Below are 20,414 nucleotides of genomic sequence, written 5' to 3'. Positions count from 1 at the left end.
AGTAAATGACTGGCTTTTGTTTGTTATACTTAAGAGTCTGAGCTGTGAACCTAGAAATGTGGGTGTTGTAGTTTGGGTTCTGCTGCTAACTGGCCGCACATTTGCTAGTCCATATAATTTTTTTTTGGTGAGGCAATTGGGGTTAAGTGACTTGCCCAAGGTCACACAGCTAATAAGTTTAAAGTGCCTGAGGCCGGATTTGAACTCAGGTACTCCTGATGCCAGGGCCGGTGCTCTATCCACTGTGCCACCTAGCTGCCCCCATATAACTCTTAATGTTTGATTTTTTTACAGGATAAAAATACCAAAGTTGGAGGGTTATTGCGAAGATAAGTATTTTGACACTTAAGATATTTTCCAGTATTCACAGGAAGGAAATAAAATACTGTAATCTTAAGGCCCTACCTGCCTTCTAAAGGGACAATGTATGGTAATCATAATTCAGGATACCTGGTTCAAGGTTTGCAGAGATTTCATAGATTTGTTCTCTGCCTTTGAGTGGTTTGATTCCAGACTCATCTGACATTTAAGAGACAGCACCACAGATTAGATATTTTAGGCCACAAGATGCTTATTCCCATTATAAAGACAGGTCATATTTATTTTAGCATTGTGAAATTCTCCCAGTATTATTAATATTGTATTGGTATGTGTCTACCACAATGGCTGGGCACTTAGTAGGGCCTCTATAGAATTACTTGTTCATTGATTATTAGAGAGAGAAGTACTTAAGCTAAAATAATAAGCTCTGAATCAGTCAGTCTTCTATAATATTAAAAATCTGTACTACTGTTTTAGGTAGGCTCCCTAGCATTAACTATATGCAAAAAACAACCCACAGATCACTAAGGACTGAATGTCATTGATCCTAGTGCACACTCATCCATTCCTCCATAGGACAATGACCAACCCTTTGAATCCTTGAAATGATTAAAGGAAAAACATTGCCCAAGCCAAGGGAATGCTTGAGAAGCTAGCCTAGATATATTCAAGAGAGTCTTTGCAGAAACAGTTCGAAAAATATCGGTTTTACCTGCAACCATGGGTTTGCTGACTGAACAAGATAGTGGTTTTACTTATTTTCTGATCAGATACTACACCTTGGTAAATTAGCAGTCCATAAATTCTAGGGCTAGAAAGAAATGATTCAGTTGCACCTTTTTATTCTGTAACCTTTTAGTTTATTATGTTAATAAATTGGGTTGGGTCCACCTAATGTTTAGTTATGAGCATAAGTGTTCTCTTGGGGACCAATTAGTATTGAGTGTAGACATGGAGACAGCTGGTGCCACAGTGCATAGAATATTACTCTCGGAGTCAGAAAGACTCAAGTTCAAATCTGCCCTTAAGACATCAATTATGTGACCCTGGGCAAGTCACTGGACTTGTGTTTGCCTCAGTTTCCTCAACAGTAAAGTAGGGATTAATAGTACCTGTCTCCCAGTCTTGTGAGAATCAAATGAGATAATATTTATAAAAATATTAGCAAAGTACCTGGCATATATGCACTATATAAATGCTTATTTCCTTCTCTAAATGGGACTAATGATGGGCTCCTGGGCCCATCTTAAAGAGCTATTGAGGAGGAAATCTAGGATAACTCCTCAAACACATACCACGTGGGTTTTAGACATAGATGGAATTAAATTATTTTCCTCAGGACACTTGTAACATCTCTCCATATCCTATACACTCATTTCATAGATAACTTCCTAAGATTTTGAAAACTTCCCTCCTCAGCCTCAGTGTACAAATCTCAATTATGACCCATTCCCCAAAAGGACTAAATTTGAGATGATCCCACCACGGGCTCTCAGAACACCTTCTATCCTTCTGTAACCTCATGCTCAACACAGACTCTGCCGATAGCTCATTCAGCCCTTTCATCAAGCCATATGAGACACATACGTGTAGGTTTTGCAGGTATTCCAAAGGTAATTGAAAGACCCAGGACAGCTGCAATACTACCAAGCACAAGGAATACCACACAGGAAATGAAGAGCCATCTCTTAGTGGGAAGGTGTCGGTTTCCTGTTACACACATACACAAAGAGGATAGACAACATTTTCATTAAACTACTCTAAAGGCAGACATTTGACAGGGTTATTAACAATACTGAGGAATTTATGAATGCTCTTTCCATTTAGAGATGACTGGAGCCCAATTAGAAGTCAAACCCTCTCCCTCTCTGGGTTACTTCATGTACCCTATAGTGATCTCACAGGCTTGTTTGTAAGGGTAGTTTAAGCAGGAGCTAATGTTTTCTTCTGATGCAGCTTCTCTCTGTGACTAGAAAAAGGTTTATCTATACTCTAGGGAAGCAGGTTGATGACTTTAATTATCATCCCTTCATCCCCTCCCTCCAAATGGTGGGTTAGAGAATACAGTAGAGGCTCTTGAAGCAACTAACATCCATTCTCATCCCCAAAAAGAAAAAAAACCCGGGCAGCTAGGTGGCACAGTGGATAAAGCACCAGCCCTGGATTCAGGAGTACCTGAGTTCAAATCCAGCCTCAGACACGACACTAACTGTGTGACCCTGGGCAAGTCACTTAACCCTTGTTGCCCAGCCAAAAAAAACAAAAACAAAAAGAAAAAAGAAAAAAACCCAGTGATTTGACAAACATGGACAATATAGCTAAGTTCACATTTTTGTATGGTGACATATGTTTAGGCATAAACTCAATATTATATATCAGTCCAGTCCATCCTGTGGCATACAGAGTTTTAGGGAGATGGGAAGGATAAAAACCTCTTTCAAGAGGTGCGTGCATAAAGTAATTTCACATATGGTGAATTTAGGTTTACAAAGATAATGCATGTACCATACAATGAGTAATATTTTTGAGACTGAATACAATAAAATAATACTAACACAAAACCTACAATAAGTAACCTCCTTAGGGTCAAGATCTTGCCTCACTCATTTGTCTTTGTATTTCCTAGTCCTAGCAAAATAAGTAGCACATTGTTGTCATTTCAGTCATGACCCCATTTGGGGGAGTGGTTTGCCATCTCTTTGTCTACCTCATTTGATAGATGAGGAAACAGGCAAACAGGATGAAGTGATTTGCCTGGGGTCACACAGCTAATAAGTATCTGAGGTGGGATTCGAACTCAGGTCTTACTGACTCAGGCCCAGATCTCTATCCACTGTGCATCCTAGCTGCCCTGAATAGCCCATAGGAGGTACTTCTATACATTTCTCTTTTTTTGTTTGTTTTTGTTTTTGGTTTTTTTTGGAGGGCAATGAGGTATAAATGACTTGCCCAGGGTTACACAGTAAGTGTCAAGTGTCTGTGGTCAGATTTGAAATCAGGTCCTCCTAAATCCAGGGCCGGTGCTTTATCCACTGTGCCACCTAGCTGCTCCTATACATTTCTTGAATAGCAGTCATAGAACCACATAAGTTGCCAGCCCCTGCTTGTAATATACTTAGAGGAGCCTGGACAGAGAATCTCAGAGTTGGGAGGGACTTCAGAGGTCATCTAATTCAACCCACACTTGGATGAGTATCTCCTCTATAGCTCACCTGACAAGTGGTTAATTGCTTGAAGACTAACAAGAAAGCACTCATTAACTCTTGAGTCAGTCCATTCTACTTTGGGACATATAGCCAATTGCCAAGCCTAAGTTTGCCTGGTTGCAGCTTCTATTTGCTGTTTTTCATTCTGAACTATGAGGCCAAGCAGAAAAAGTCTAATCAATCTTTCCATAGTTTTTCAAACTATTAAAGTCAACTATCATACTCCCCTATCTTCAAAACATCCCCAGTTTTTCAACCAATTCTCATGTTAGTACCCATACCCCTCCACCAAAACTTACATTCATTTTGCATATTTTAATTTGTACATGTCATCTCCCTTTAGAAAATAGGAGCTCCCTGAGGGTGTGGACTCTTTTAAGTCAAGTCAACAAGCATTTATTAAGCAACTACTATGTAGTGTTGGGTCTGAAGTCAGGAAGACATACTTTCCTGAGTTCAAGTCTGGCTTCACACATTTACTAGCTGAGGTGCTGAGCAAATCACTTAAACCCCCTTTGCTTTAGTTTCCTCATCTCTAAAATGAGCCAGAGAAGGAAATAATAAACCACCCTAGTATCTTTGCCAAGAAAACCTCAAAATGGGATCATGAAGAGTCAGACACAGCTGAAATGACTGAACAACAACAAAGGTGGTAGATAGACTTCTGGGCTTGAAATCAGGAAGACTGAAAACAATAGCAAAAATATATAGATATGTCAAGCATTGTGCTAAGATCTAGGCATGCAAAGAAAGGCAAAAGATGGTCCCTTGCTCTCAGTGCAGTGGGAGAGACAACATGCAAAAGACTATGTATAGGGGACAGTTAAGTAGCACAGTGAATAAAGCACCAGCCCTGGATTCAGGAGGACCTGAGTTCAAATCTAGCCTCAGACACTTGACACTTACTAGCTGTGTGACCCTGGGCAAGTCACTTATACCTCATTGCCCTGGGGGGAAAAAAAGACTACGTATAAACAAGTTATAGTCAGGATTTTAAAAATTGGAGATAATCATCAGAGGGAAGGCTCTAGGTAGCATTAAGGGGGATAGAGGAAAGCTTGCTGTTGAAGTTAGGATTTTAGCTGGTACCTGAAGGAAACCAGGTACTGGAAATAAGCAGAGAAAGCTACAGGCATAGGGGATATCCAGCATATCACATAGCACAGTACTTGGCACAGAGAAGGCACTTAAATGCTTATGGATTCATAGAGCATGCTACTTTGGGCTGATTAACTGGGTCTGTGATATCCTATGTTGAGTATATGGTTGCATACATTCTGTTGTTATTTCATAACATTCAACTATTAGGTTTGGCCAGTGGAAGAATCCCACCCAGGCATTTGCCCTCTTTGCTAATGCCTGGCTTCGTACGGCCTACCAGGGGAAGTTCAGTCATCTTACAAGTGAAGGTGCCTTAATAAGGGTGTTCTACTAGGTAGGGCAGCTTAAACAAATAAACAACACCCCAAGACTCCATGCTGGGGACTCTTCCCTTCTCTACCCTCTTGTTGATCTCTTCAACATCTGTAGGTTCAACCATCACTTCTATAGACCATGCAGTTCCTCTGGACAAAAACTATAAGAGGAAATGTGTTCTAGTGAAAGGTGCATAAGAATGAGTGTCTGGGGGGCAGCTAGGTGGCGCAGTGGATAAAGCACCGGCCTTGGATTCAGGAGGACCTGAGTTCAAATCCGGCCTCTGACACTTGACACTTACTAGCTGTGTGACCCTGGGCAAGTCACTTAACCCCCATTGCCCAGAAAAAGAAAGAAAAAGAATTAGTGTCTGGACACCTGAGGTTTAAAGACTGTGTCCAACATTTAGTGCCTTGTGCCCTTGGACAAGTCACTGATCCTATGACCTCTTTCGAGTCTCAATTTCTGGATCTCCAAAATGGAAGTAATGATATTTGCAAAGTGTTTTCTCCAAATCTGGATCAGTCAGATTCATCTCAGGTGATGATGACAATATCAGGCCTCATTCAAAGGAGGATTGCAGTGGCAAAGAACACAGGAAGGCATTTTGTTTGGTGTCCCTCGCTGACAACATTTGTCTCTAGAAATAAATTTCCTGGCCCTGTTTAATGGGGCCACCCATTCAGTACAGCCTAATCTGGCTTTGTGAATAAAAGTCAGTTTGCAACCTGGGTCAAAGAAAAAACTGTTCAAGGCTGGGGCTATAGAAATGCACCTTGCCCTAATCAGTTTTCTCAACTCATTTGTTCCTTATGAAATAGTTTAAACATCTCTTCATCTTTTCTGGGGCAAAGGAATAGTGGACAACTGATGAGAGGCTACCCACAGTTGGAAACAAGTATTGGATGCAATTGTACCCTCATTGCCAAACCCCTCCATAGAACCAACCATTCGGATACATGTGGCAAGATCCTCTGTCTAGTTGGTTTCCTTATCACTTAGGAGATGATGAGAAAGCCAACTCAAGTCCATTGAGGCCAGTACTCACCCAATAGACCACCTGTTCAATATCCATTGCCTCAACAAATGGCAGTAAATTCACTTCTCTCAATCTATATGGAAGATATAAGGGTTCAAAGTTGGCTTTTTGAAGGAGGCGTAGCCATTTGTCATCTTTTTTGATTGTTGTGTGCAAGAGGCTGAGGGTTCTCTTGGGACCATACCTTTCTTAAAATGAAAAGAAATACAGGGTAAAATAAAAGTGTTCACTCCAAGTAACTTCCTTCAGAGTGCTAGATTTGATCTGTCAGGCCAAATCAGAGGTCATATTGGCCATCACATCACATCACTGACTGAATTTATGATGTGCAAGAGTCACTTGGTTCTGAACTTGGAATTGAGTGGCAAGTAATTTCCTTTTTTTGGCTGTCAGTCAATAGGGACACACATTTTGTCCCATTAAAATATAACCCTACGGCTTCTACTTCTAATGAAAACCAAATGGCGGATAACACTGGTGCTGCAGGAGGAGCTGGAGGCCCAGGTTCCTGTCACCAAGCTGGGCCGCCTAGTAAAGGACATGAAGATGTGGAAATTTATTTTGATTTGAGGACCCTACCTTTGGGCTGAGATTAGAAAGCCTTAGGCCCTCAGGGTCTCTTCTGTGTGGGAGGTGCTGGTGCCCCTTCCCCTCTGCTTCAGCTGAGCCAAAAAGCCCCGTGGGCTGTACAAGACGCCAGGTCAGACAGCTGGGGGAAAAAGCCCCCAGCTCCCTCCAACCTGAGCGGAGCTATCCGAGAGATCCTGGGCTCGTCCAGGCCTGGCTCTGGTGTAGCCTATGCTGAGGCACGTGAGGCTCAAGCGCACCGCCCCCCCCCCCCCACCAGCCGCAGCCCTGACTGGCAGATTAGCTTGGTGTGTGGGTGCAGGGGGCCCTGAGATTTGAGTGGAGAAAAAAAAGATATATATATATATATATATATAGACCTGGGGATTAGACTCAGGGGAGCTGAAGAAGACAGACAGAGGGCTACAAGGACGCAGGAGAAGGTTAAAGGACTAGAAGCAGAGAAAAGAGAGTCCGAAGGGCAGACTGATGGAGCAGACAGACAGAAGGTCAGTGAGAGAGAAACACAGGGGTTCAGCAGTGGCAGTAAGGAGAGGAAAGTTAGAAGCAAGGGGATTTACAAAGTGAAAGGAGTTAGAATAAAGGACCTGAGTGCCCTAAGGCAAGAGGCAACTAAGGCCCTTATTGTATTAAAGAAGTTCCAGGTGCAGCAGGTGGGAAAGAGATGTAGTGGAAAGAGACGCACCACAATGCAGTCAGTTTGTACATTTTATTTCCCTGTATTCTTAATTTTAAATAGTATCTCATAAATAAACTCTGCTTGGATTATTTAGTTAAGAGGCTTCTTAATATTTTGCTTATCAATTTGGGAGTGGAGCAGTGTGGTGGAACTTTATAAACGGCCCACATTAAATTAACAGCAGTCAGATAGCCAGCTAGTCAACAGTCCCAGATTAAATACCCCAGTCAGTTTTAGCCACCCAAATTAGTCATAGTCATTCAAAAATGTTCCACATTTTAATGGCGACCATGAAGGGACTTACGGCCCAATTATAATTTTTCTAAACTTATCATTTTTCATATACTTATAATTTTTCATAAGCACAATTATATAATTTTTCCAAATTAGATATAGTTAATAATTTTTTTTACAAAGATCAAGTCTTATTAATTCCTATTAAGGAATCTGAGATCATAGATTTCTTCCTGGGGTCTTCATTGAAGGATGAGGTTCTGAAGATCATGCCTGTTCAGAAACAAACTAGAACTGAACAACATACCAGGTCCAAGGCTTTAAAAAAAAATTATTTATTTATAAATTTATTTTTTTGTGGGGGGCAATAAGGGTTAAGTGACTTGCCCAGGGTCACACAGCTAGTAAGTGTCAAGTGTCTGATGCCGGATTTGAACTCAGGTCCTCCTGAATCCAGGGCCAGTGTTTTATCCACTGAACCCACCTAGCTGTTCTTGGTTCAAGGCTTTTGTGGCCATTGTAGTCGCCAATGGCTTAGGTGTCAAGTGCTCCAAGGAAGTAGCCACAGCTATTTGTGGTGCTATCATTCTGGCCAAGCTGTCCATCGTTCCTGTGAGATGTGGCTACTGGGGGAATAAGATTGGCAAGCCTCACACAGTGCTCTGCAAGGTCACTGGGCACTGTGGATCAGTTTTGGTGCACCTGATCCCCTCCCCTCAAGGTACTGGCATTGTCTCAGTTCCTGTGCCTAAGAAGCTCCTGATGATGGCTGGAATTGATGGCAGCTATACTTCTGCAAAGGGTTGTACTGCCACTCTGGGGAACTTTACTAAATCTGCCTTCGATGCCATCTCCAAAACATACAGCTACCTAAATCCAGACCTGTGGAAGGAGACTGTGTTTACTAAGTCTCCCTATCAGGAATTCACTGACCATCTTGTGAAGACTCATACTCGGGTTGTCTGTTCAGAAGACTGAGGCAACTGCTATGGCAACCACATAAGATGTTTTTTTAAAATAAACAATGAATAAACTGAACTATGCCTGCTAAATATATATACATATTATATATATTATTATTATTATATATTATATATATGTGGTAAAAATTATTTGTGATAAAAAATTATTGGAGTTTTAGCTGACTCATTTGGGAGGGGCCACACCTGGCCCACCCTGAAGTTATGTGTGCTACTGAGGTCAGAAGGAGAACTCTCAATAGGCAGTTTTTGAAGGACCTCCCCTTTTGGGGGAAGAAGATTGAATGCTCCCTAAGGGGAGGCTGAGGTGCTTCCAGAACACTAGCTTTTTTTTCCTGGCTTCTGCCTTTCCAGTGGAGCGAGCAACTGGAGACATCCCAAGTGTGGTGAATGAATGCAAATTCCTTTGAATTAGCTTAATTGGAAATGATCTGGGGATTGCATAGGCTAAGTTTAGAGTTAAGAGAATTTATCTGTATTTTCTTTTTCCTACTTCCTTATCTTTGATTTTTATTAATTTCACTTTTGTTGTTTAATTAATTCCCAACTAATAAAATCTGATCCTTGTGTGGAAAAGAAGCTGTAAGGCTCCTTTCTTATTGGCCGGGGAGAAATATCTAAAAGAGCAGTTAAGAGGGGAGGGAGCTTTGAATCCAAAGGTCCCTCATTATTTCCGGGACCCCAATAGTTTGGTGAGTCACCCAATTAATGCTCCATATATTAAATTTCAGCTCTCACAATAATATATATATCCTTATGCAAGTGTCAACCTCGCCCATGTTTTCCAGCATTTTAATAGAGTCTGAGGTGTCAGTCATTATGCCAAGACGTCCGTTTTCCTGTCATACAGTTCATAGGCTAATGCTGTCCTCATCATACTGAAAAATATCAGTTCTAGAGTGAAGTTGAAAACTGTGGGACTGAGGGGACAACCTAGTCCTTCAGTGCTCAGAGAAAAACCATCCTTGGAATAGATGGAAGTTTTATTGTCCTGGTAGAAGAACTATATTACATTAATGGCCTCATCACACAAGCCGGCCCATCTCAGGGTGAACCAGATGGAACTGTGGGGCACTGAGCCAAATGCATTTGTCAGATCCAACCAAGCCACCCCACGCATTCTCTTTTTATATTTAGCATCATCCAAGACAGTCTGTGGCAGAGAATTATGTTACAACAGCCTGCAGTTGGCATGAAGCCCTTCTCATACCTGCTAATGAGTCTTTTCCCAGTACCCCAATCCCCTAATCTTTTTGATTGAACCAAACCATAGATCTTGACTATGGTGTTAAATAAGGTTATGGGTCTCCAATTGGAGGAAAGATTCTTATCACCTTTCTTATACATTAAAATGGTATTAAAAAGCTGCCATCCCTTCAGGACATGGTTATATTTATGTGACATACTTAAAAACAGTTGTTAAAATATGTCTCCCTGGATCAACCTATTTCTTTATCTAGGACCCAGTGCCATCTGGTCCAGAAGCTGTATTATTGCAAAGCCTCAGATGAGCCCTTACCTCAATAAGAGTGAATTGGGTCCAAAAGTGGATTTTCTACATCAGCTGCAATATAGCAGCTAGGAACTAGCAGATATAGAACCATGGGGAAAAGTGGCTCTGGGTCTAAATAGTGTTTCTTTAAAATACTTACATAAAATTGATTTTGGGATCTTATACAATGGTGAGGCCTTATTAGTTATTTCTCAAAAAGCATGATTAATCCTGTGCAGTCTGTCAGTGGACTGTTTTGTTTTATTTTTTTTGCAGGATTTGATGTTTTAAGGCTTAAAAATTCTTCTGAGCACCTTCTCATTTAAAATCCTCACGCGCTTTCTTAACAAAATCTGACATTCTTATCTGAAACTCCATTTCTACCATTCTTAACATTTATAGACCCTTCTCTTTGGAAACTGGATGATTATAGATGGCTAAGATATAGATATAGATGGCTCTCTGCCATTTAAAATCCTGTTATCAGCTCACTCCCCTATTTAATGGTGCTTCTGTTCCCTCAAAAGCTGAGCACTGCAGCTTTTGAATTGTGGTGCTGGAGAAGACTTTTGAGAGTCCCTTGGACAGCAAGGAGACCAAATCAGTCAATACTTAGAGAAATTAATTCAGACTGCTCATTGGAAGGTCAAATACAGAAGCTGAAGCTTAAATACTTTGGCCACATAATGAAAAAACAAGACTCATTGGAAAAGACCCTGGTGTTGATAAAGACAAAAGGAGAAGGGGACATCAGAGGATGAAATGGAGATACAGCATCATGAAAACAACAAACATGAGCTTGGACAGACTTTGGGGAATAGTGGAGTTTAGAAGGGCCTGGTGTGCTATGGTCCACAAGCTCATGAAGAGTTGACATGGATGAACAAATGAACAACAACCACTACCTCAAGTTAAAAATATCTGAGGATTACCTATTCATTTTATTAGGTCCTACTTTGTCATCCTATGCTGAGTTCCTTTCTATTCTGATTTGTCTCAATTTTCTCTTGCCCTGTGCCCTCACTGAGAAATCTTATTGATAATCACTTGCTGCCTTTATAGTGTGCTGAACCAATAGCTCCTGACTGCTGACCTTCCATCCTTGAGTAGGTGTCCCCTGGAAGGGACGTGGAGGAAGACAGCACATCCTCCTCTAGTGTGAGGGGGCAGGAGAGGGGATGGAACCTCTTTACAACACCCCTCACCAGCTGTCAGCATTGGGAGGGCTACCTTTTCCATTGCTGGTTTTAGGTTAGAGCATGGCCAACTTCCTTGCTGATACTTTTTGTACTCTTGAATAGTGTAGAATATCGATAGTGTAGGGCGTCACTCCAATTGTTACAATAGAGATTGGTTAAGAGAGATTGGACTAGGGGCAGCTAGATGGCGCAGTGGATAGAGCACCGGCCCTGGATTCAGGAGTACCTGAGTTCAAATCTGGCCTCAGACACTTGACACTTACTAGCTGTGTGACCCTGGGCAAGTCACTTAACCCCAATTGTCTCACCAAAAAAAAAAAAAAGAGAGAGAGATTGGACTTGGATTAAGTATGAATATGAATATGAATTTGAACATGAATTTAAAAGTTAGCTTCCGCCTTATATTTTCCAATGTCATTTGGTCAGTCTCTATGCTTCTTATAACACTTTGGGAGATGATCACATAACTGACATTTAAAATCCCCAGCTTACAGAAAGTCCACTATATAGTTTTTCAGATTAGTATCTTGGCTGAAGCCATTCATCAGGAACTGATTGCTGGTTAAAATTGAATTCTAAGATATTAAAATTATTAGTTCCTAATACAAATCCTGTCTATGCACTCAATATGAAACCTTCCCTATTTGCGAGGCCTTAGTTTTCCTTGAAACTTCTCCCTAACACTTACTCCTCCCTCCCCCAAATATGCAATCTCTTTCAATGGCCCTGTTCTAACTTTGAATCTAGCCCTAATCCTCTAGCCCTACCTCTGTTCCTACACAGAAAACCTCTCAAAACCAAAACCTAAAAACATTACTTGACTACAGATTGAGCCCAAAAGTCACCATGTTTGAAAAACTTTTTGAAAATTCTTTTTTCTTTATTTTTTGCCATTTATGAGATTTAATTTTTCACACGTAATATAAATCCATTTCCTATTTATACTATATGTGATGCTTTGTTATTCTAAATTTTAAAAAATTAAGGAGTTATTAAATATTGAAACCCCTTCATGACTTTTTTTTGGGGGCTCAGGCAATTGGGGTTAAGTGACTTGCCCAGGGTCACACAGCTAGTAAGTGTTAAGTGTCTGAGGCCAGATTTGAACTCAGGTACTCCTGACTCCAGGGCCGGTGCTCTATCCACTGCGCCATCTAGCTGCCCTTCCTTCATGACTTTTGACTCTGCATATAGAGGCAGCTGGGTGGTATAATGGGGTAGCTAGATAGAGAACTGGGCTTGGAATCAGGAAGACTCATCTTCCTGAGTTCAGATCTGACCTCAGTCACTAGCTGTGTGACCCTGGGCAAGTCACTTAACTCTGTTTGCCTCAGTTCCTCATCTGTAAAATGAACCGGAGAAGGAAATGACACAAACTACTCTAGTACCTTTGCCAAAAAAACCCCAAATGGGGTCATGAAGAGTCAGACATGACTGAAATGACTGAACAACAAAGGTAGTGTGGTGGATAAACTTCTGGGCCTGGAATCAGTAAGACTCAAGTTCAAATATGGCCTTGGACACTTACTAACTTGTTATCTATCAATTGTAAAATGGCAACAATAGTATCATCTTCCTTCCAGGGTTATGAAACTCAAATGATGTAGTATTTGTAAAGCATTTTTTTTGAAGGGGGGGTCACAATGGGGGTTAAGTGACTTGCCCAAGGTCACACAGCTAGTAAGTGTCAAGTGTCTGAGGCCGGATGTGAACTCAGGAACTCCTGAATCCAGGGCCGGTGCTTTATCCACTGCACCACCTAGCCGCCCCATTTGTAAAGCATTTAACACAGTGACTGACATATAGTAGGTGCTTAATAAATGCTTATTTTCTTCCTTCCTTCCCTCCTTCCTTCCCTCTCTTCTTCCCTCCCTCCCTCCTTCCTTCCTTCCTTCCTTCATCTAACCTTATTCCTACACTGAATTTCAATCTGTCATAATCCAAATTAATAAATAAATAAAATTGAAAGCCTAAAAGATCTGAGCCTATAATTTTGCCCACAATCAACACACAAATCCATCCACGACCATCAAAATAAAAAGTTATCTCTTAGGAATCCAGGGAACTTTAAAAGCAGGGAAATGGAAAGGGAGGGGCAATGAGAAGGGTCGGAAGACAAACATCTCCTGGACTCCTTCTGCTTAGGTAACAAGAGCTGACCAGACTAGACCATATGGAACATGGAGTGCCAGGGACACACTGGGAGTTGGATTCCTTCCATAAGTAGTCCAAGTGGCTACTACATACTACATATCACCTCCTGGTGGCCTCTCAGCTTCTCTTGCTTCCTAGTGGCCTGCCACAGGGAGCTCTCCCTCCTATTCTCAACCTGACATTCTCAACATTAGAGTCACTTATTTCTGTTAGTCAGACAAAGGTAGGGATCCAGAAGGAAGACACTCCTTAGATTACATGTTACCTACAAAGGGAGGACTGGAAGGGAAAAGGGTCCTTGCTGAGGATTTCATCTGGCAAAGAGGAAGAGAGGGGAAGAAGACTTCTCTTTTAGCCTTCTCCCATTAGCACTGATACATTTAGCTTATTAGCCAGCAGCCATCGTGGGCTTCATGAAAGCACAGAGTTAAGGAGATAACACACAAGATTAGGAAAGTGTCCATCCGGGCTAGGGAGTACAGCAGTCAGTAACGAGGCCTTTGTGACTGAGAAATCAGTACCGGTGAAAGGCCAAGGGAGATTCATTCATTGGACAGCATGCACCCCCAAGTTACAATTCAAAGGAAATCGAGGGTGATAGTAGTCTACAAGAGGGAACACTTGAGTCAATCCTTGAAGGAAGAAAAGGGTTTTCAAAGGCAGGAATGATGGGGGATTAGGATAGAAGCTGAAAAGGGGAGATGTAGAGAGGAGTGTGGAGAATCACTGAAGACAAAGCATGATTTAGCTTAGAGTTGATTGTATGCAGCCTGCCCTGAGCAAGAGTTTAGCTGACATGCCTATGTATCCTGACATGGTCATGAAGATATGTCTGGTATATGCTGTTGCCATGTTGTGGACTTGGTCCACCCATCAGAAGGGGCTCACTTCTTTTTTTGGGGGGGGGCAATGGGGGTTAAGTGACTTGCCCAGGGTCACACAGCTAGTTAAGTGTCAAGTGTCTGAGGCCGAATTTGAACTCAGGTACTCCTGAATCCAGGGCCAGTGCTTTATCCACTGTGCCACCTAGCCACCCCCAGGGGCTCACTTCTTTTTAAATTTTTTTTTCTTTTTTTTTTTTTAATGAGGCAATTGGGGTTAAGTGACTTGCCCAGGGTCACACAGCTAGTTAAGTGTTAAGTGTCTGAGGCCAGATTTGAACTCAGGTACTCCTGACTCCAGGGCCAGTGCTTTATCTACTGCGCCACCTAGCTGCCTGGAGGGGCTCACTTCTAATAGCCCTCCTTCCCCATCCTCTTTTCTCTAGCCCTCAGTGGAGGCCAATACCTCATCAGATCAAATGCAAACGTTGGGATCATTTTTGTCCTGAAGGGGGCAGCAGAGAATAATGAAACGAATGGTCCAATTTGGGAAGACTTTAGGTTATAAAAGAATCCTAGAATTGAAAAGGATCTTGAATTAGAATTGGAAGGATGAGTGGATTACAGATTTAGAGGTAGAAGGGAGTTTACCTAAAGTCCAATCTCCTTCCTTTGACAGATGAGGAAACAGATTCAGAGTGAAGTGACTTGCCTAAGGTTTCACTGTTTGTAGAGCCAGAATTCAAGACTCCTAACTTTTAATACAATGCTCCTTTCATCACACCACAAATCAGAAGGCAAACGGAGAGATTCACTTTCAAAAATATTTGTCAAAGCATTTCTTGCACATGGTTCTGCCATTAACCCCTACTTACGGTAGGATGATGATCCAACAAGAAACTGAGTGGAAGACAATGTAATCATGGGTCTTTCCTGGGTCCCCTTCTCTTCTCTCTCAATTACACCCCCCCCTTTGGAGATCTCGACTTCTATAGATTCAATTATGATCTTAATATAGAGAATTCAAAATCTGTATTTTTTTTTGTCCAGACGTTCATTCATATCCATTTTTCATGACTCAATGGACCAAGAAAACTGTGGGGTTTTCTTGGCAAGGATACTAGAGTGGTTTGTTATTTCCTTCTCCAGTGTATTAAAGGCAACAGAGGTTATAAGTGACTTGCCCAAGGTCCCACAGCTAGTAAGTGTCTGAGGCCAGATATGAACTCAGGTCTTTCTGACTGCAGGCCCAGCACTCTACCCACTGAACCACCTAGCTGTCTCTATATAGCCAGAACTAATTTCTCCCCTGAATCCAAGTTATGACTTATCAATTGTTAAATATAACTTTCTGAATGCACTAAAGGCATCTCAAATTCACCATGTGCAAATGAAATCCATTCTTTTCTGCACCACCTCTGAATTTATTCCTTTTCTAAATATTGTTATTTCTGTTGCGGTACTACTATCTTCCCAGTCACCTGTGTTCATAATCTTAAAGGCATCCTTGACTGTTTCCTCTCCTGAATCTAGGTTCTTAAACTGGGGTCTGTGAACTTTAAAACGGACTGATAATTATTTTAATATGATTGGTTTCCTTTATAATCCCATGTATTTTATGCATTTAAAATGTTAACGAGAAAGAATTTGTAGGCTTTATCAGACTGCTAAAGGTGTCCATGACACAGAAAAATTATAAGAACCTGTTTTAGCTCCATATCCAGTCATTCTTCAAGTTTTATGGATTCTACCTGTCTCCACAACATTCACGTTTGTCCCCTTCTCTCTCCTCACACAGCCTGTCACATGCTCCAATCTCTTGGGTTCTGAACTAGCGAGATATTTTATCAATGACTCCCAGGGCATAACTAGGTTTTCTCAGTCAGTCTGAACATACTTCCTGTGCCAGTCACTCCAGGTCATCCAAAAGCATTCAAAGCCTTTCCATACTTAGTCTAAAGTCTTTAACTGGGATGTGTTCTCACCTATTTGAGGTATTAAAGCGTATCTCTTTATCACTTACCTTAATTGGAAGGAAGGAAACAAGCATTTGTTAAGGATTTACAACAAACTGGGAACTGAGCCAGGTGCTCTGAGTACAAATACAAGCAAAAATAAAGACAATCCTTGCCTTGCATTCTAATGGAGAAGATAATACACTAAAGAGAGCTAAAAAGGGAGGGGAGAGAATGAATGTACCTGGTTCTGAAGAAGCATGGTTTAGAAGTTTGGAGTCAGGAGCAGAGACAGGAGGGAACTGAAGGCTGTCCTACCTGGGTCCTCTGCAAAATGGAGGTCCCCCAGGAGGGAGAGAGAGAGAATGAGAGATAGACAGACAGACACAAAGGTAGCATGATGGAGAGTGCCAATGCACCTTGTCATCTGGTTGACCTTGGGGAAATCACACAAATTCTATGACCCTCAGTTTCCTTGTTTTCCCAGGATGTCAGTACTTCCTCTACCCAGAAATTTTTTGTTCATCCATACATTTATCTATTTATTCATTATGTATTGAAACCCTCCAGAAGAATCTAAGCTTCTTGAGGACAGGTTCTATTTCCTTTCTGTTTGTATCCTAGTGTGTTTAATAATTGTTTGTTGAATATAAAATGAGTTTGCTTGACAATAATGCTCATATTTTCCACCTTAAAAATTGTTGTGAGCAAATATGCTTGAGTATTTATTGTTGCCCCTGGTCTCAATATGTGGGGCCAAATTGGTGGGTATAGCACAGACTGAAAAAGTTTAGGAAACATTAGTTTAGGCTAATAGATGTAGGTACTGTAGGTGTTTCTCACAAATTCTATTTCACTGGATTTGAGTGTGAGAAACAGTTGGACTGGGGGTGGCCACTGATAGTGAACAATAGTGAACAACAGCCCTAAATTTAATTTAAGATTTGAAATCTTTGACTTGGTCATAGGTTCAATAGCTGCTCTAATGGAAAGAACGCTGGATTTAGAGTCAGAAGACCTAGATTCAAAACCTATCTCTGCTACTTATGACTGAGTCAATCCTTAGCAAAGTTATGGAATGAGGGAAGCTGTATTCAGTGATTTCTAAAATTCCTTATTGGTATAAATCTGCATTGGTGGGGGCAGCTATGTGGCAAATTAGATACAGCATTGACCCTGAAGTCATGAGGGCCTGAGTTCAAATCTTACTTCAGACACTTACTAGCTGTGTGACCCTGGGGAAGTCACTTAACCCCAATTGCTTTAAACATCCAGGGCCATCTCCAGTCATCCTGATATATATCTTGTCACTGGACCCAGATGGCTCTGGAGAAGAGAGTGAGGCTGATGACTTTGCACAGCCCTGTCTCACTTAAATCCAATGCACTGCAGGACACAACATCATCCCAATGTCATGATCCTCTTTAAGAATGAAGAACAAACAACAACAATTGTACATGGGAGCTAATCTAAATACCAATTGGATAGACCCATAAATTACAACATTAGGCAGCTTTAAGATTTCAGTCCTAGGGGGTTAACTTGATATCCTTGGGGCTTTATTTGGCAATGACTCTTGGGGGCTTAGTGTAAAGTGATGAGCCCAGTCTTGCCTTCTGTCTTATGCTGGAAATGATATTCTTGTTCCCTTAAAAAGGATTTGTCAGTTGAAGGATGAACATAAAAAAGAATTTCAGAGAGGAATCTGGCTTGCCCTCAGCTATGCCCCCAACTCAGAAAAGGGGTCTTGCACTTCAGAGACAGAATCTTTCTGTTGCGGAAAGAGGCAAGGCTGTGATTGGGTCTGAACAGTAGGTTAATAATTGTCTTGCTGAACCAGCAAAGCAATTGAGGCCATCTTGCTGAAACTAAGGAGCTGCACATCTAGGTGACTCTAGTGGAAAGGTTATCTGACTCTTGGCTTCAGGTGTGCTTGCCAGAATTCTCTCAGGACTTGTTTTATGCACTTAACAGATGCTCACCCACAGGTTAGATATATGAGATGTTTAGATTAGAACTGATATCACCCATGGACAAGAAAGGATCCTCCCAGGTTTCCCTTTAACTTTCTACTAGGCTTGAAAAACTTGGGCCTGAGTATTTGGTGGTTTTGTTTCCCCTCTCCCCTTCCTGAGGGTCCCAATAGGAGTAAGCCCCTATTAGCTGATTCTCACTCAAACTGAACTCCAATCACAGGGGTACCTCACTTTAAACAAACTTGATAAATGGAAATTTGGATTTACATAGAGGATAAATGAGGTGCTATTTTTTCACCTCATTAAAGTATTCATCGTAGGATTTCTTTCTTTTTTTTTTTAGTGAGGCAATTGGGGTTAAGTGACTTGCCCAGGGTCACACAGCTAGTAAGTATTAAGTGTCTGAGGCCAGATTTGAACTCAGGTACTCCTGACTCGAGGGCTGGTGCTCCATCCACTGTGCCACCTAGCTGCCCCATCATAGCTGCCCCATCATAGCTGCCCCACTGAGCTTCATCTCAGTGGTTTTGGCTTAAGCAAGGAGGAAATATTGGTGTTTGGCTTTTTGGGTGTCCAAACACTTTCATGCCTGCTGCACAGTCATCTGACTTTTGACATTGCACCCATTTTGCACCCTAGCCTCCTTTGATTAACTGGCTGCTGTTTGGCAGGTCCCTTTTATTTCTTTTTGAGAAAATAGAAATTGTCACCTTTTTCAAGATTCACATCCATGGGGTTTTCCTTTGCAATGGAGAAAGAAGTGAGTCCTTCTTCCTACAAGAGAAGAAGTAGCCATGAAGAGTCTGGTATATGGGAACATCTTTGGGTTAAGAAACAACTTGACATGAAGACAATTTTTTTTTCAGGGCAATGAGGGTTAAGTGACTTCCCCAGCGTCACATAACTAGTAAGTGTCAAGTGTCTGAGGTAGGATTTGAACTCAGGACCTCCCGAATCCAGGGGTGGTGCTTTATCCACTGCACCACCTAACTATCCCGGCATGAAGACATCTTAACAGAGGTATGATTATCCTGCATTTAGAGCAGGACAGGACCATGGAGACCATCTGGTCCAACCCTCCTATTTTACAAATAAGGAAACTCAAACCCAGTGAGATTAAATTATTTGTCCCAAATCACACAGGCAGAAGGTACCTGAGCTGGGATTCCAAGCCAGGCCCAGTGGCTCCAAATCCGGCATTGTTTCTAGCTGATCCAAGTGCATATGGCTCATAATTTGGAAGGGCCAAGCCATCACAAGCCTGAGCAAAGCTGGAAAGAACCTTCTAGTCCAACCCCTGGGTTTGAGAGATGCCCCTTAAGCACTAAGTATTTGCCCAGAAGACTTCCCCAGATAGTAAAGGGCAGAGCTGGTTTTCAGCTCTCAGTGGAGAGTGAGGGTCAGAAGGAATAATATTGCTCGATTGGAAGGATTCACTGGAGAGATGAAAAAACAATGAAAATTTCAAACTAACTAATTGCTTCCTCCCTCTCCTGCTCAAGCTTCCTAAGGAGCAGAGGTGAAACTAATGATTAGCAATTAGGGCTTTGGCTCATGGCAGAAAATAAAAGGGGTTAGATAACAATGCTTGTACCCTTCTAAGGAAAGAAGATGGTGGAGGGGCAATGCTGTAATGAGGAAGAGTAGGTGAAAGGATGAGAATTCCAGCAGGAGCCGATGTCTCACTCAGGATCGGGATCCATATTTAGCTCTATCTCAGTGGTTCCCCTGTATAAAAAGGGGATGGGGGAGATAGATATGAGAGAGAGAGAGAGAGAGAGAGAGAGAGAGAGAGAGAGAGAGAGAGAGAGAGAGAGTGAGCGAGAGTGAGCACACAAAGGCCATGGCTGGCAAAATCACATCTCTTTCCTTGCCTGGGATGGGAAGGGAGGTCTAGCCCTGACTCTAACCTAGGTCAAGTGAGCTGGTGTCCTCAGTTCTGACATCAGTAGCCCTTCAAGGGCTGTCTTGAAACACATTCCTTACTTAGAGAAAGGACAGATTAGTGCCCCCCATTCACTACAAACTAGTGGAGCTGGGGGTGGAGGAAATCTAGGAGACTGCCAGAGAAGAAAATAGAACCCCAGTTTTAAAACTCCAGGTTCATTGCACCACGCTGCTTTTTACTGGTAGGGTCTTCTTTGTTAGTTCTTTTTTCTTTTTCTTTTTTTGGTGAGAATTAAAGATTGGAGCATTGTTTCCATTTAAGGGGAAAAAATCTGGAGGGTACGGTAGGGATTGGTGGTCATTTAGTGAACTTGGTGGCCAATAAATTTAAATGGACCTTGTTATATGAATGTGGGGGGTTGTTAGGACTGAGGAAAGAAATTCCAGATATGGGATGGGGGTTGAGT

The 20,414-nt window shown here is 41.8% G+C and overlaps 1 protein-coding gene across 1 annotated transcript in view; it reads right to left on the bottom strand.

The window, feature by feature from the left end:
• Positions 1–20,414, bottom strand: part of LOC122750137 (low-density lipoprotein receptor class A domain-containing protein 1-like) — a 32,667-nt gene that overhangs the window by 1,935 nt on the left and 10,318 nt on the right. The window contains exons 3-4 of the mRNA XM_043996807.1: positions 18,771–18,834; positions 1,909–2,031 (exon numbers count right to left, since the gene is read on the bottom strand). Coding sequence (XP_043852742.1) covers positions 1,909–2,031; positions 18,771–18,834 — 187 coding nt within the window. The remainder of the gene's footprint in view (positions 1–1,908; positions 2,032–18,770; positions 18,835–20,414) is intronic.

Source organism: Dromiciops gliroides, chromosome 1 (assembly GCF_019393635.1).
Source record: "Dromiciops gliroides isolate mDroGli1 chromosome 1, mDroGli1.pri, whole genome shotgun sequence".
Taxonomy (NCBI): Eukaryota; Metazoa; Chordata; class Mammalia; order Microbiotheria; family Microbiotheriidae; genus Dromiciops; species Dromiciops gliroides.
The sequence above is the reverse complement of the archived record's forward strand: the minus strand, read 5'-3'. Positions and strand labels throughout refer to the sequence as shown.